This window comes from Labeo rohita, chromosome 20, assembly GCF_022985175.1.
Source record: "Labeo rohita strain BAU-BD-2019 chromosome 20, IGBB_LRoh.1.0, whole genome shotgun sequence".
NCBI lineage: Eukaryota > Metazoa > Chordata > Actinopteri > Cypriniformes > Cyprinidae > Labeo > Labeo rohita.
Genome location: NC_066888.1, coordinates 1,606,356 through 1,619,050, shown reverse-complemented (window position 1 = coordinate 1,619,050; position 12,695 = coordinate 1,606,356). Strand labels below are relative to the sequence as shown.

Sequence of the window (12,695 nt, the reverse complement as noted above, 5' to 3'; positions counted from 1 at the left end):
TGTTGCACAGCTTGACATTAATGAGGAAAAGAAGAGATCTTCAGTGGATGATGAGATTAATTTGTTTAAAAGGACAACTATGTACAGAAGCCTTACCAAAGAGGATGTGGACCGGGCGGAGCTTGCTATCATTAAGTTCTGTCAGAGACAAAGATTTCCAGAAGAGCTAGACAGCTTAGAGAAAGAGCAACATGTGAAGAAATCTAGTCACCTTTACAAGCTTTGTCCTCAATTGCAAGATGGAATCATGAGAGTTGGTGGTCGTCTCAGTAGGTTGTCTATGCCTGTAGAAGTTAAACATCCTATAATATTGTCAAAGGATCTCCACATCTCTGAGCTCTTGCTTAGACATGTTCATCAGGAAGTGGGACATGGTGGACGTAATCACATGCTGTCTAAACTGAGGGAGAAGTACTGGATGACTGGAGCCAGTGTAGCTATCAGAAAAGTACTGTCTAAATGCATCATCTGTCGTCGTCTGAATGCTCTACCAGTTCACCAACAAATGGCAGATATGCCACATGAAAGAATAGTCGTAGATGAACCTCCATTCACTCGTGTAGGAGTGGACTATTTTGGACCTTTTGAGGTCAAGAGTAGAAGGAGCAGGGTGAAGAGGTATGGTGTCATATTTACCTGTCTAGCTATCAGAGCTGTACATCTTGAGGTTGCCTCATCATTGGACACAGACTCCTTCATTAACGCACTTAGACGTTTTATTGCCAGAAGAGGACAGGTGCGGGAGCTGCGTTCTGACAACGGAACAAATTTTGTGGGAGCAGAGCGTGAGCTGAAAGCTGCCATTGAACAGTGGAATCATATGCAGATCACTGATCTCCTGTTACAAAAGGGAATTAAGTGGAGCTTTAACCCACCTGCAGGCTCGCATCATGGAGGTTCATGGGAGAGGCTAATAAGGTCTGTGCGTAAAGTCCTTAATTCAACTTTTAAGGTACAAAATCTGGATGAAGAGGGTCTTCATACTGTGATCTGTGAAATTGAAGCTATCCTCAATAGCCGTCCAATCACCAAGGCTTCCATGGATTTGAATGATCTGGAAGCCCTGACACCAAACCACTTGTTGCTGTTGAAAACTTCACCATCATTACCACCTGGACTGTTCCAGCCAGCAGACATGTATGCACATAGGAGGTGGAAACAGGTTCAATACATGTCCGATTTATTCTGGAAGAGATGGGTTAAGGAGTACTTGCTACAGTTACAGGAACGTCAGAGATGGGTGGGAGTAAAGAGGAACCTCGTCGTGGGAGATCTTGTGGTTATCATGGACAGCACGGCGCCTCGAAATTCTTGGCCAATGGGGCGAGTGATACAAACCTTCCCGGACCGAAGAGGGTTTGTTCGACAAGTGCGGATTAAAACACGGAGCAGCTGCTTGGAACGGCCTATTACAAAGGTCTGCTTACTACAGGAAGCTGAGGGCTGTTAAGGACATACCTTTTTCTTTTTTTTTTTTTTTTTTTTTTTTTCTCTGAAGAAGACTCAATTATAGATATATATTTTTTTTGGACTTTATAATATTTTTGGATTTTTTGAATTCCCTTCCTTTGTGTGCACTCTATGTCTCCTATTTGCACATTTGTGTAATTATTATGTGCCGACCTAATAATTAGGGGCTGGTGTATAGGAGCCATATTATTATTATTATTATTATTAAAGTATTATTTGGTATTTTGTTTTGTCACGGTGACGTATTACGTTTGTCACGTGGGAATACCTGGCGTCAGCTAGAGGCCTCAAAGGCATATTCACCCTCACAGGTGTTAGGAGGGGGGAAGTGAGTTGGGTAGCCGTAATTTTGTTGACCGTTAAAGCTCTGTTACACGCTTGCTGTAAATGCCTGTTTGCTGCACACGCAGGTTTGGTACATTCACGTTCTCATTTTATTGTTTGATGTAAATGCTCTTAACAAGATCTCAACTGCCATAAAGCTTACATGACCAGGAAAGCAGTGTTCAGAGTGTTGGTGTAAACAGCGCGTCATTCAAAGTACAGGACCCATACTCCACTTTTTCAAGAGGCTTTAGGAGGATCGTGGAAGCCTCTACAAATAGTAAGAGAGGGACTAATGACTTAATTAACAAGACTCTGAATTAGAGCTGAAGATCTTTGCCCGAACCCGATGAAACCCGACGGGACCCGACGGGTTTGGTCGGGTTCAGGCTTATTTTATATCATTTTACACGGGCTCGGGCCGGGCTCGGGCTTGCGCTCCGGCTTGTGCGGTAAATAAGCGGTCATGTGATGCGTTTTGATTAGCGAGAGAAAGATGTGAAAATGGATGCTAAGAAGGAGAAACGGAGGCTTGCCTCTGGTGATTACGTTTTGGCAAAATTTGCGAAACTTGCAAAATTAGCCAGATCAGTACTATGCATCCCGGCCAGTAGCAGCAGCAGTGAAAGGGTGTTCAGTGCTGCTAGACACACCATCAGTGAGCGCAGGACCATGCTGAAACTACAGTGGATTCAATCATTTTCCTCCACAAAAACATGTAGCCTAATCTTGGTGAGTAAAGGATTTTCGAATTATAACTAAATATTAATTAAATCTTAAATGCATAATGTAGACAGAGTATATAGGCTAATGTTGACATTATTCTTTTATTATATTGCAGCTGCTATTCACCGTCGCGTTGAGGCCGGATTGTGGAGAAAAGTGGCGAAGCAAATCCCGCGGAACCTTTATCTTAATTTGGTTATTGCCAAATACCCATCTTAAATTAGAACTTAATTTAATTTGTTAAGAAAGGGTCATTTTTATTGGCGCGTTGGCCTGTTTATTAGGGCTGTCAAACGGTAACGGGTTCGGTACTTTCGGTACTGAAAAACATCCATTTCCCGCTTACATTTGAGCGCTGTTGAGCCGATTTTTAAACATCGCTGATTGGCCATAGTGTTCACGCACTCAACAGACATGACTGTGATTGGCTACAATGATAAGCGCTTTTTCTCGTTATTTAAATATATAACTGATGAACAGGGGTTGGTCCGAGACTGACCGTACAGTTGTACTTCAATCTGTGTTATTAGGGAAAGCTCAGGAGGAGTATACTGCTTTCAGTAGAGGAAAAAAAAGAAGTATGACAGTGTAAAATCTGCTGTGTTTAAAGCCTTTGAGCTGGTTCCACAAGCACATCGCCAACGTTTTCATACTTGGAGAAAAAGTGAGAGACAGACACACATGGAAGTCAGTAATCATTTTGATCGCTGTTATACAACATCTAACGTACAGTCATTTAGTGAGTTACGTGAAATGATGATTATTGAACAATTAAAAAACATTGCTCCCAATCAAACTGCAGTGTATGTTAATGAAAATAAACCTCGCACTGCCGCTGAAGCTGCATCATTAGTAGATGATTTCATTCTGACTCACAAAAAAAAAAAATTAGTTATGGGAATCAGGGTAATGGAAATCTTCACCTTAAACAGACACAACGAAGTGATCGAGGTTCACCTTCTCAGAGAGTGATATCTGATTCTGTGCGTCATTATTGTCTGGAAGTCGGACACTGGAAGAATGAATGTCCTGTACTCAAAAGCAAACAGGGACATCGCAAGAATAAAAATTCTGCACCTGTGCTTTTAATGAGTTGCTTGCCGTCTGTATGCTGTACGAAAAACCTATCCGTGATAAAAATAAATTGTTCAGAAATTAATCACAACACACAGGGTATCCACCATTTATTTCAGAAGGGTTTGTTTCTCTTTTATAGGGACATGAGAGTGTACCAGTAAGAGTGTTGTGAGATATTGGATCATCAGAGCCCTTCATTTTGGATTCCATTTTTATCCAGTTTATATGTCGGTAAAAATTTCAATCCGAGGGATTACACTCCAAACATTGTCTGTTCCTATGCAACAGTTTATTTTACAGTTTCAGTTAGTCAACGGGGAAGTGACTATGGGAGTGCGTCCATCTTTGCCGGAGGCAGTGGAGGTTATTTTGGGCAACAACTTGGCTGGTGAGTGTGTGAATGTCACCCCGTCTTCCCTTCCTGATCAGGGGTGACGTGAGTTGTCTGAGGATGCATCTTGTGTTGTGACATGGTCTAAGACCAAAATGATGAATGATGTGGATGTTATCTTGTGTGATACCTGCGTACTGGTTAGGTCAGTCGCTCCTAGATTGTCTCTCTTGTCTAAAATTTCTCATGCACAACTCGTCACCCAGAGAGATGATCCTAGGTTGAAAAGTTTGTTTGCTGCTGTTCTCCCACCGGAGGATGTAGAGAGTGCTGTGAGTGAATACTTCATAGATGATGGGGTGCTGTTGCGGAAATGGCTTACCCACAAAGAACACTTTGGTGGTGAGTCACTTGATCAAGTTGTTGTACGTGAGAAATTCAGTAAATGAAGCATATACTCACTTCTCTAGACACCACTACACCACAAAGTCTTCTTTGCGTGCATATTGTGTTGAATTAAACTGAGACTGGGAGGAAGGACTTCCATGGCATTTGCTAGTCACAATGGGGCAGTCATGGCCTAATGGTTAGAGAGTCGGGCTTGTAACCCAAAGGTCGCTGCTGCGATTCCTGCAGCAGCAGGAATTGAAGGTGGGGATTGTGAATAAACAGCGCTCTTTCCACCTTCAATACCATGACTGAAGTGCCCTTGAGCAAGGCACTGAACCCCCAGTTGCTGCCCACTGCTCCGGGTGTGTGTTCACAGTGTGTGTGTGCGTTTGTGTTCACTTCTCACTGCTGTGTGTGTGCACTCGTGATGGGTTAAATGCAGAGGACCAATTTCGACTATGGGTCACCATAGTTGACAGTATGTTGTCACTTTCACTTTTCACTTTTCACTTTCAGGTCACGGCAGTCTAGTTTGGGTTTTATTCCCAACTAATTCATTTTTCGATCAGTTAAAAGATAAACAGCCACAAAAGGTCTGCTTAAATATGGAAACAGTTTTATAAGATGCTTGTTTTTAGCTGGTCAAGCAGAATGGAAAAATTTGGAAAAGATGCAGATTAAGATGAAAAAGCTTTTTGATCACCAGTCTGAACAGCGCATATTTAATCCTGGGGATCAGGTTTTGGCATTGATGCCGTTGGTGAGCTCTCCATTCTATGCAAAATTTGTGGGACCATATACTGTTGTGCGTGCACTGTCCGATCTTAATTATGAAATCACAACGCCAGACAGAAAGAAAATAACCCAAGTCTGCCATGCAGATCTACTGAAAATCTATTTTTCCAGCGAGTGTCAACCAACTGATGTTAAATCTTCCTCTGTGGTCAGCCCTGTGATTGATGGGCTTGTACTAAAAAAAGCTCATGAGGTTTTTTGGGATGGCCAGTTACTATCACAGTTTTTGCCCCAATTTTTCATTGGCCATTTGTCCAGTGATTAATCTTTTAAAGAACTCCGCTAATGTTGAGTGGACCCCACATTGTCAAAAGGCATTTGAGAATGTGAAGTTGCTGTTGACTGCTGCTCCAGTATTAGCAATGCCCCAAAGTGGTCTTCCATTTGAGATGCAGGTTGACGCTGGGTGATCTTGATGGGTTGTGAGGACATAGCATGTCAGAGAGATTTCTGGTAGCTAAAGCATTTAATCATTTTAAAACAAAAAGTACAATTTTAAAAACTGTTCTCAGTTTAATTGGCAGCCAGTGCAAGGAAGATAAAATAGGGGTGATAACGTTCAAATTCACCAGTGCCCATCAACAGCCTAGCTGCAGCATTCTGAACCATTTGCAAATGATGAATGGATGAGTGGTTGACTCCATAACAGAGTGAATTACAGTAATCGATGCGTGATGAAATAAAAGCGTGAATTACTGTATCAAAGAGAGAGTAGAAGTTTAAATTTTGCAAGATGTCATAAATGAAAAAAGCATGACTGGTAACAATTTCTGTGAAGCCTATAATAAATGCAAAATGCATAATAAAAAAAAAACCCTTATAATATGTTATGTCATCTTATAAATAATCATAACAGTTATAATACATTATAATGCTTATGCATTTGTGGTTATAACTTTTAAAGATTATGATTATTTATAACACACAATGAACACCATATTAAATCTACTTTTACATTTATAATGGACTATTAACACTGGAACAAAAAAGATTAATTCAATTTACTAAAAAAAGTTAAGTGGTTTGTCGCAAACAATTTATCTTAGCTACATTTAAAAAAATGTTGAAAGTTAGTCAACTACATTTGTTTATTTAAATAATAAATAAACAAAATACATAGATTGCAACCACGTACCTTTAAAAAATGTAGTAAATTCAATGAATCATTTTTTTCCAGTGTATCTTGACATTGTTTATTTAAGATCTGCACAGATTATTTAAGATCTGCACAGATATCGTATTACATCTTGTAAGTGGTTAGGTGTGGAATGTTATTTGAGTGTTCCCTGTGATGCTAATATTAATTTTGATGTGAGGTAGTTAATAATTTCAACTGAAAAACACATTGTTCATATATTACATTTGATTTTGATGCTCCCATTATAGTCTGTTGACTATAAGCAACTTTGTAACTACATGTCAACTAACTCTCATTAGAGTATTAGTAGGCTTAGGATAAGGTTAGTGTAGGTAGAATGTTGACATACTTGCAAAGTTACTTAGTTTGTCTGTTTGGTGAACCATCAAAATAATATGTTAGCATATATTTAGTAGACATACTACTAATACTCCAATGACTGCTAGTTGACGTAGTTGCAGAGTTACTTATCAACAGTTGTTCAAAGGGTACCATTAAACTAATCAAACTGATGTTACAATAAAAATAGTTCAAAGCAACTTACAAGTGGGGAATACGTCAAGCGTTTTGTCCTAAAGAGGTAAAACGACTTAGGAAGTGCTCATAGTACCATAAAACAGGCATTGTTCAGATAAGTACAAGCTAGAAAGGGAAAAGAGTAAAATAAGTTTTTTTTTTTTTTTTTAAGTCAAATAGTTTCAAAAGAGATAGTTTTCAGCAGTCACTTGAAAGTTGTTAGGGAGTTGGCATTCCGGATAGCGGTGGGAAGATCATTCCACCAGCCAGGAACGGTGAGAGAGAATGTTCTGGAAAGTGATTTTGTGCCTCTTTGTGATGGTACAATGAGGCGTCGCTCACTGGCGGATCTCAGAGTTCTGGAGGGAGTGTAGATTGGTAGCAGTGAGTGGAGGTAGGCGGGCGCTGAGCCTGTGGCTGTTCTATAAGCAAGCATCAGTGACTTGAATTTGATGCGAGCCCCAACTGGGAACAAGTGCAGGGTGATAAAGAGAGGTGTGACGTGGGCCCTTTTGGGCTCGTTGAAGACCAGTCGTGCTGCTGCATTCTGAATCATTTGTAGAGGTTTGATTGTGCGTGAAGGAAGACCGGCTAGAAGAGCATTGCAGTAGTCCGGCCTAGAAATGACCAGGGCCTGGACAAGAAGTTGTGTGGCCTGCTCTGTTAGAAAGGGCCTGGTCTTTCTGATGTTGTGTAAGGTAAACCTGCAAGATCGAGCAGTTTTAGCTATATGGTCTTTGAAAATCAGCTGGTCATCAAAGATTACACCAAGATTTCTGGCGGAACTTGATGGGGTAATTGTTGATGAACCTAAATGGATGGTGAAGTCATGCTGTAGAGTCGGAGCGGCAGGGAAAACAAGGAGCTCAGTCTTTGCCAGGCTGAGCTGTAGATGATGTTCTTTCATCCACTCCGAGATGTCCGCCAAGCAGCCTGAGATCCGCGCAGCTACCGTTGGATCATCTGGTTGAAATGAAAGATCGAGCTGTGTGTCATCAGCATAGCAGTGGTAGGAGAAGCCATGTGCCTGTATGATGGGTCCCAGTGATGTAGTGTATATAGAAAAGAGGAGGGGTCCAAGAACTGATCCCTGAGGAACCCCAGTGACCAGATGATGTGCTTTGGATACCTCCCCTCCCCAGGCCACCCTGAAAGACCTACCTGTGAGATAGGATTTAAACCAGCGAAGTGATCTTATGGCTGTTTGATTAAAAATATATATTATTATTATTATTACTATACTTATAAGTGGTCTTTAATTGCTTTAAGTAAAGTATTATAAGAAAGATGGCAAGATAGGAGATTTACTGTATAATACATTATAACTGTGAGAAATACAATCCATTGTAACTTAAGTGGATGCAGTGTGTTCACTGTGTGTTCTAAATTATCTGTCACAGAGATATTCCGTGACCATACACAGACTATCGGGCACATTCCCTAATCTCACATGTGCAAACAGTAATACAGTTTAAGACATTTATTGATACAAGTCCAACAAATATACTTACCAGTCAGAAGCATAATTTGTTTAAACCTGTGTTGTTCAAATCTTGCATTTATACGTATAATTTCTGTCACTTGTATGTTTCTGTTGACATCACTTGGCAAATTCAGGTTAGATCTGTGAACAAAAGTATATCTTCTTGTTTCTTTGTGTTTCTCTTCGTCCTTGTTTAGAGGAGAACTGAATTTGTATTGAGGTGATGTATGTCCTGTGTAAAAAAGTTTGACTAAATATTGTGAATGTTATGTTAGACTTACCAATAGCATGGTATGTTCTGTAGGCAGGGCCAGGATGTTAAGTTGGCTACTGTAGCAATCAGTGGACAGGTGTGGCGGTGTGGCGGTGTAGCTTGAGCGTGTCTGTTAGACTGTTGGCACGAACGTATCCAGTCAATCAAGATTTTTTTTTTATTATTTCTAGCACTAGTTTTTTCTTCCTGCACTGTGGGATTTTTCCACTTTTGTACAATAAATGTCGCCTAAAGCAGGTTCCTGTTATATCTGGACCTCCTTATTGCCTTGCACAAGGTTCATCCACAACATCATCATACTCTTAAAAGCTATAACCACAAATAAGTAAATATTATAATACATCAAAACTGTTCTTATGAATATTTATAAGATTCTATAACATTTATACCCTTATAATGTATTATAAATATGGAAAATGAATACAATAGAACAAAGACACACATTCAATAAACTGTGCTTTTTAGGTATTTCGGCGGTATGCTACAGAAATGTAATAATCAAATGTAAAATAACTGCATAGTCTTCACTGTAATTTTAAATATAGATTAACTGTAAATTTAATATAGATCAATCATTTTTAATGTTACAAAGGTTATTTAGTCAGAAGCAGTGAGCACTTGCATTTTTCTTCTTTGACAGCATTAGATTTATTATTGGTTTGCTTTCACTTTAAGAACGCGCATTTTGATGTAACTTTTGTCTGTATTTATCCATGTACAAAAAAAAGTGGAAGAGAGCTCAATTTAGTATTCACGCAGTGTAGACGCAACGCAGCTGTCTGTGTGTGTCCGCTTCAGATGTGTGTGGAAAAAACTTCTTACACAGCACTGGACAGTTCTGTCCACAATCCCAAGCATCTTTTATGCTCGTCTTGTGCCTTCGGGCAGGCCTTATATATAGAGTCCTGATAGGTGAGTTTGAATGAGAATGCACCCACTGGCGGTAATGCATAGATGGACATTATGTGAAAATGTGAACAGTGGCAAAATAAAGGTGCCTATTTATACTACAGATATCGAAATTTAACATGTGGCATCAATGCATCATATTGCCAGACATTGTATCAATGCATATCGATGAATCGTTACACCCCTATCCTCTATGGTTTCGTCCTCACTTCCTCCACCCTCTCAGTTTTCAGCACTGGACACTAACACTGCTACTGACACTCTTTGCTCTATTTGCAACATTTGTTTTCCGGATGTTATGATGTCACAAAGCGGCCCATTAGAATATCATTAAAATAAATCCCGCCTACGGAAATTCGAATGGTTGGGGGCTGGGTAGGGACGAGGTGGGGGATTAGCCTAACTTTAGCAATGCAGCGAGGAGAGCAGCTTCTGAGACGCTTCAACAAGCCGCAGTGCAGCGGGTATAAACAAGCATTGACTAGAGTGGCCGCGTGAGAGTAGCTAATCAGTGATGATGTTCTTTGATAATGTTAATGTTAGGCTGCTTTTAGCCTTTCAGGCGATGAAACTAAGTATGTAAATAATGAAATGAATTAGCATGATAATATAATGTATAGGCGATCTCGCGGGCTGACAATAGGACCCAACACTACTGTAGCATATTATGTACTCATCACGCATGCATCCTATGTGTGTATATGCCTTCTTTCTTTCAGACAAAATAAAAATATAAAAAAAAATTATCCTGGCACTCCCAAGCTTTAGAATGGCATAGACGGGTGTTTCTTTTCATCAGTCCAAAACAAGTCCAATAAAATGCATCCATCCATAATAAAAAGTGCCTCACACGGCTCTGGGGGGTCAATAAAGGCCTAATGGAACTTGCAAAGGATGTGGCAGTACTGAAACACTGTCTAAGCTGTTCGCCAATCGCAACACTGTGGGACAGCTAACCAATCACAACACATTTCATTTTTCGGAAGGCTGCCTTTATTAAACCCAGAACTAATCAAGCCATTTGTGCCAGGCTGGGAGCAAGGTATTGTAATAATGCAAATTATGTGAAAAATAATGTGTTTTTCGAACCACCAAGCATGAAAGCATGTTCTAGTACACCCCAAAACAAAATCAAGACTTTGTAAAAGAGCATAATATGACCCCTTTAACATCTTGCCTAGACAACTTTTGCCCCCTCTCATCCTAACCAGCTCGCTCCATTCCCTCTGCCCCCTGGATGTCCGATGTTCTCCATAAACATTGCTCTAGACTCAGGGCTGCAAAGAGGAAGTGACGCAAATCAAAAAAAGTCTACTGACCCTAGTGTGTATTAGTCACTCCTCTCTTCCTTCTCTGCAAATGTCTCCACTGCTAAAACAACATACTATCACAACAAAATTAACAATTATCTATAAATATTTTTTTTAAAAAAAACGTCTAAAGATGCATCTTTTTTGCCAGCACCTGACCAATTAATAGTAGCACTTACCTATTCTATTCTACTCTTCTCTGTCTAATTTATTAAAAAAAAAAACTGCAATGTGTACTGTGTTAGACTAACTGAGATCACAGCACTTGTATACTGTTGCTCTCTTGTTGTTTTGATTGCTTCTATTGTTTTCCTCAATTGTCAGTCGCTTTGGATAAAAGCTTCTGCTAAATGACTAAATGCAATAATTACTATGTTGCAAGCGGGGCTCCTGTACCACCACTCTCACACCACCAGAGGGAGCCTACACCTGAATACTAACTGCTTTGATTCGGACTTCAGTTCCCATTAGCCTTCATACCTGGGAATGATTGCGCACACACCTGCACTCAATCACACACATGCATAAAAGCACCTCTCAACCTCGCTTCTCTGCTGAGTCTTGATTTGCAACTGTGGTAATTTCTGAACATTCTATTGTGGATTACTCTTCTGTGTCCGTACCTGGACTGTTTCCACGTGTTTAATTCTTTGCTGCCTGCTCTGACCTATTGCCTGTTTTCTGGACTGTGATTGTTAGCCGTCTGCCCTGATCTTATGCATGTTTTCTGGATTGCGTTTGCTGGCTATTTGTCCCGAGCCACTGCTGTGTTGTACCATTGCTATCACTGTGCCAATAAAGCTGCAGATAGATCCTTACTCTGCTGACTCGTTGTACACAGAAGTCGCCCTGGGCGGATGACACAGGACGTATGCTGTTGCACACGTTTGTTTACAGGAGCAAAGGAAGTAAAGTTTCCTTACTTACGTTCGTCACTTCTGAGTGACGTCCTACGTCATCTGCCCGGAACAGTTTCTGTGTGCAACTGTTAGCGCAAGCTAGAGAAAAGTGATTATTACATTTTAAATATGGATATTTTTCTTACAAATACTCATCAACTCCCTACATGAGGCCTTTCTTCACCCCTAGGAGCAGTGTGAGGCTTTTTATTATGGATAGGCACTGTATTGGACTTGTTTTGGATTGCTGAAGAGAAACACCCAACCTATGCCTTTATAAAGCTTGGAAGTGCCAGGATAATTTTTAATATAACTCTGATTGCATTCGTCTGAAAGAAGGAAGTCATATACACCTAGGATGCCTAAAGGGTGAGTAAATAATGGGCTAATTTTTATTTTTGGGTAATCTAACCCTTTAAGAAAGTGAGAAGGAATAATGTCATAAGGACATGAAGTAGGCCTTAAATGCTAAAGCACTTATTTACAGGAGTGAAGAGCAATTTAATCAAACGTGAACCAAGTAGCTGATTTACTAGTTATCTCAGAGTGAGCATGCACAGTCTGCAACAGTTGTGCGCTTAAACCGATGCTCTTCTCAACAAAAAAAGATATTAACAACTGGATAAAAAACAGTCTATAGTTGAAAATAGAACTCTAGGTCTATGATAATTTTTTGTAATAATCTCTGAAAGAAATGTGCATTTAGCAGACTTAACAGCTTTCTGAAAATCAGACAGAGAGTCCCTTAAAGGGGTCATCGGATGCAAACTTCACTTTTACATGTTATTTGAATATTAATGTGTGTTGGCAGTGTATGTACAAATCTACCCTATAATGATAAAAATCAATGCAGTGGTTTTTAATTAATGTGTAAAAGTAATATCCCCTTTTTCAAACTGAGCCATCCTCAGATGCTGTGTAGTGTGGCATGACACCGACAGAGGCAGCTCCCGCGATAGTTGATTGACATGAGCATTTTACCTCCACTGTTTCGATGCCAGAGCAGGGATGTAAGTTAGACAAGAGTATCTCCGATTGTGTGTTCTGTTGCTG

At 40.1% G+C, this 12,695-nt stretch overlaps 1 protein-coding gene across 20 annotated transcripts in view; it reads left to right on the top strand.

Moving 5' to 3' along the window:
* The window catches only part of LOC127182601 (NACHT, LRR and PYD domains-containing protein 3-like), a 60,020-nt gene that overhangs the window by 20,619 nt on the left and 26,706 nt on the right, over nt 1-12,695 (top strand). The window contains exon 9 of one of the 20 annotated variants that reach the window (XM_051137954.1): nt 11,833-11,908. The exons of the other annotated variants lie outside the window; for them this stretch is intronic. Coding sequence (XP_050993911.1) covers nt 11,833-11,893 — 61 coding nt within the window. The 3' untranslated portion in view covers nt 11,894-11,908. Of the gene's footprint in view, nt 1-11,832; nt 11,909-12,695 lie in introns of those variants that run through there. 20 annotated transcript variants of the gene reach the window in all.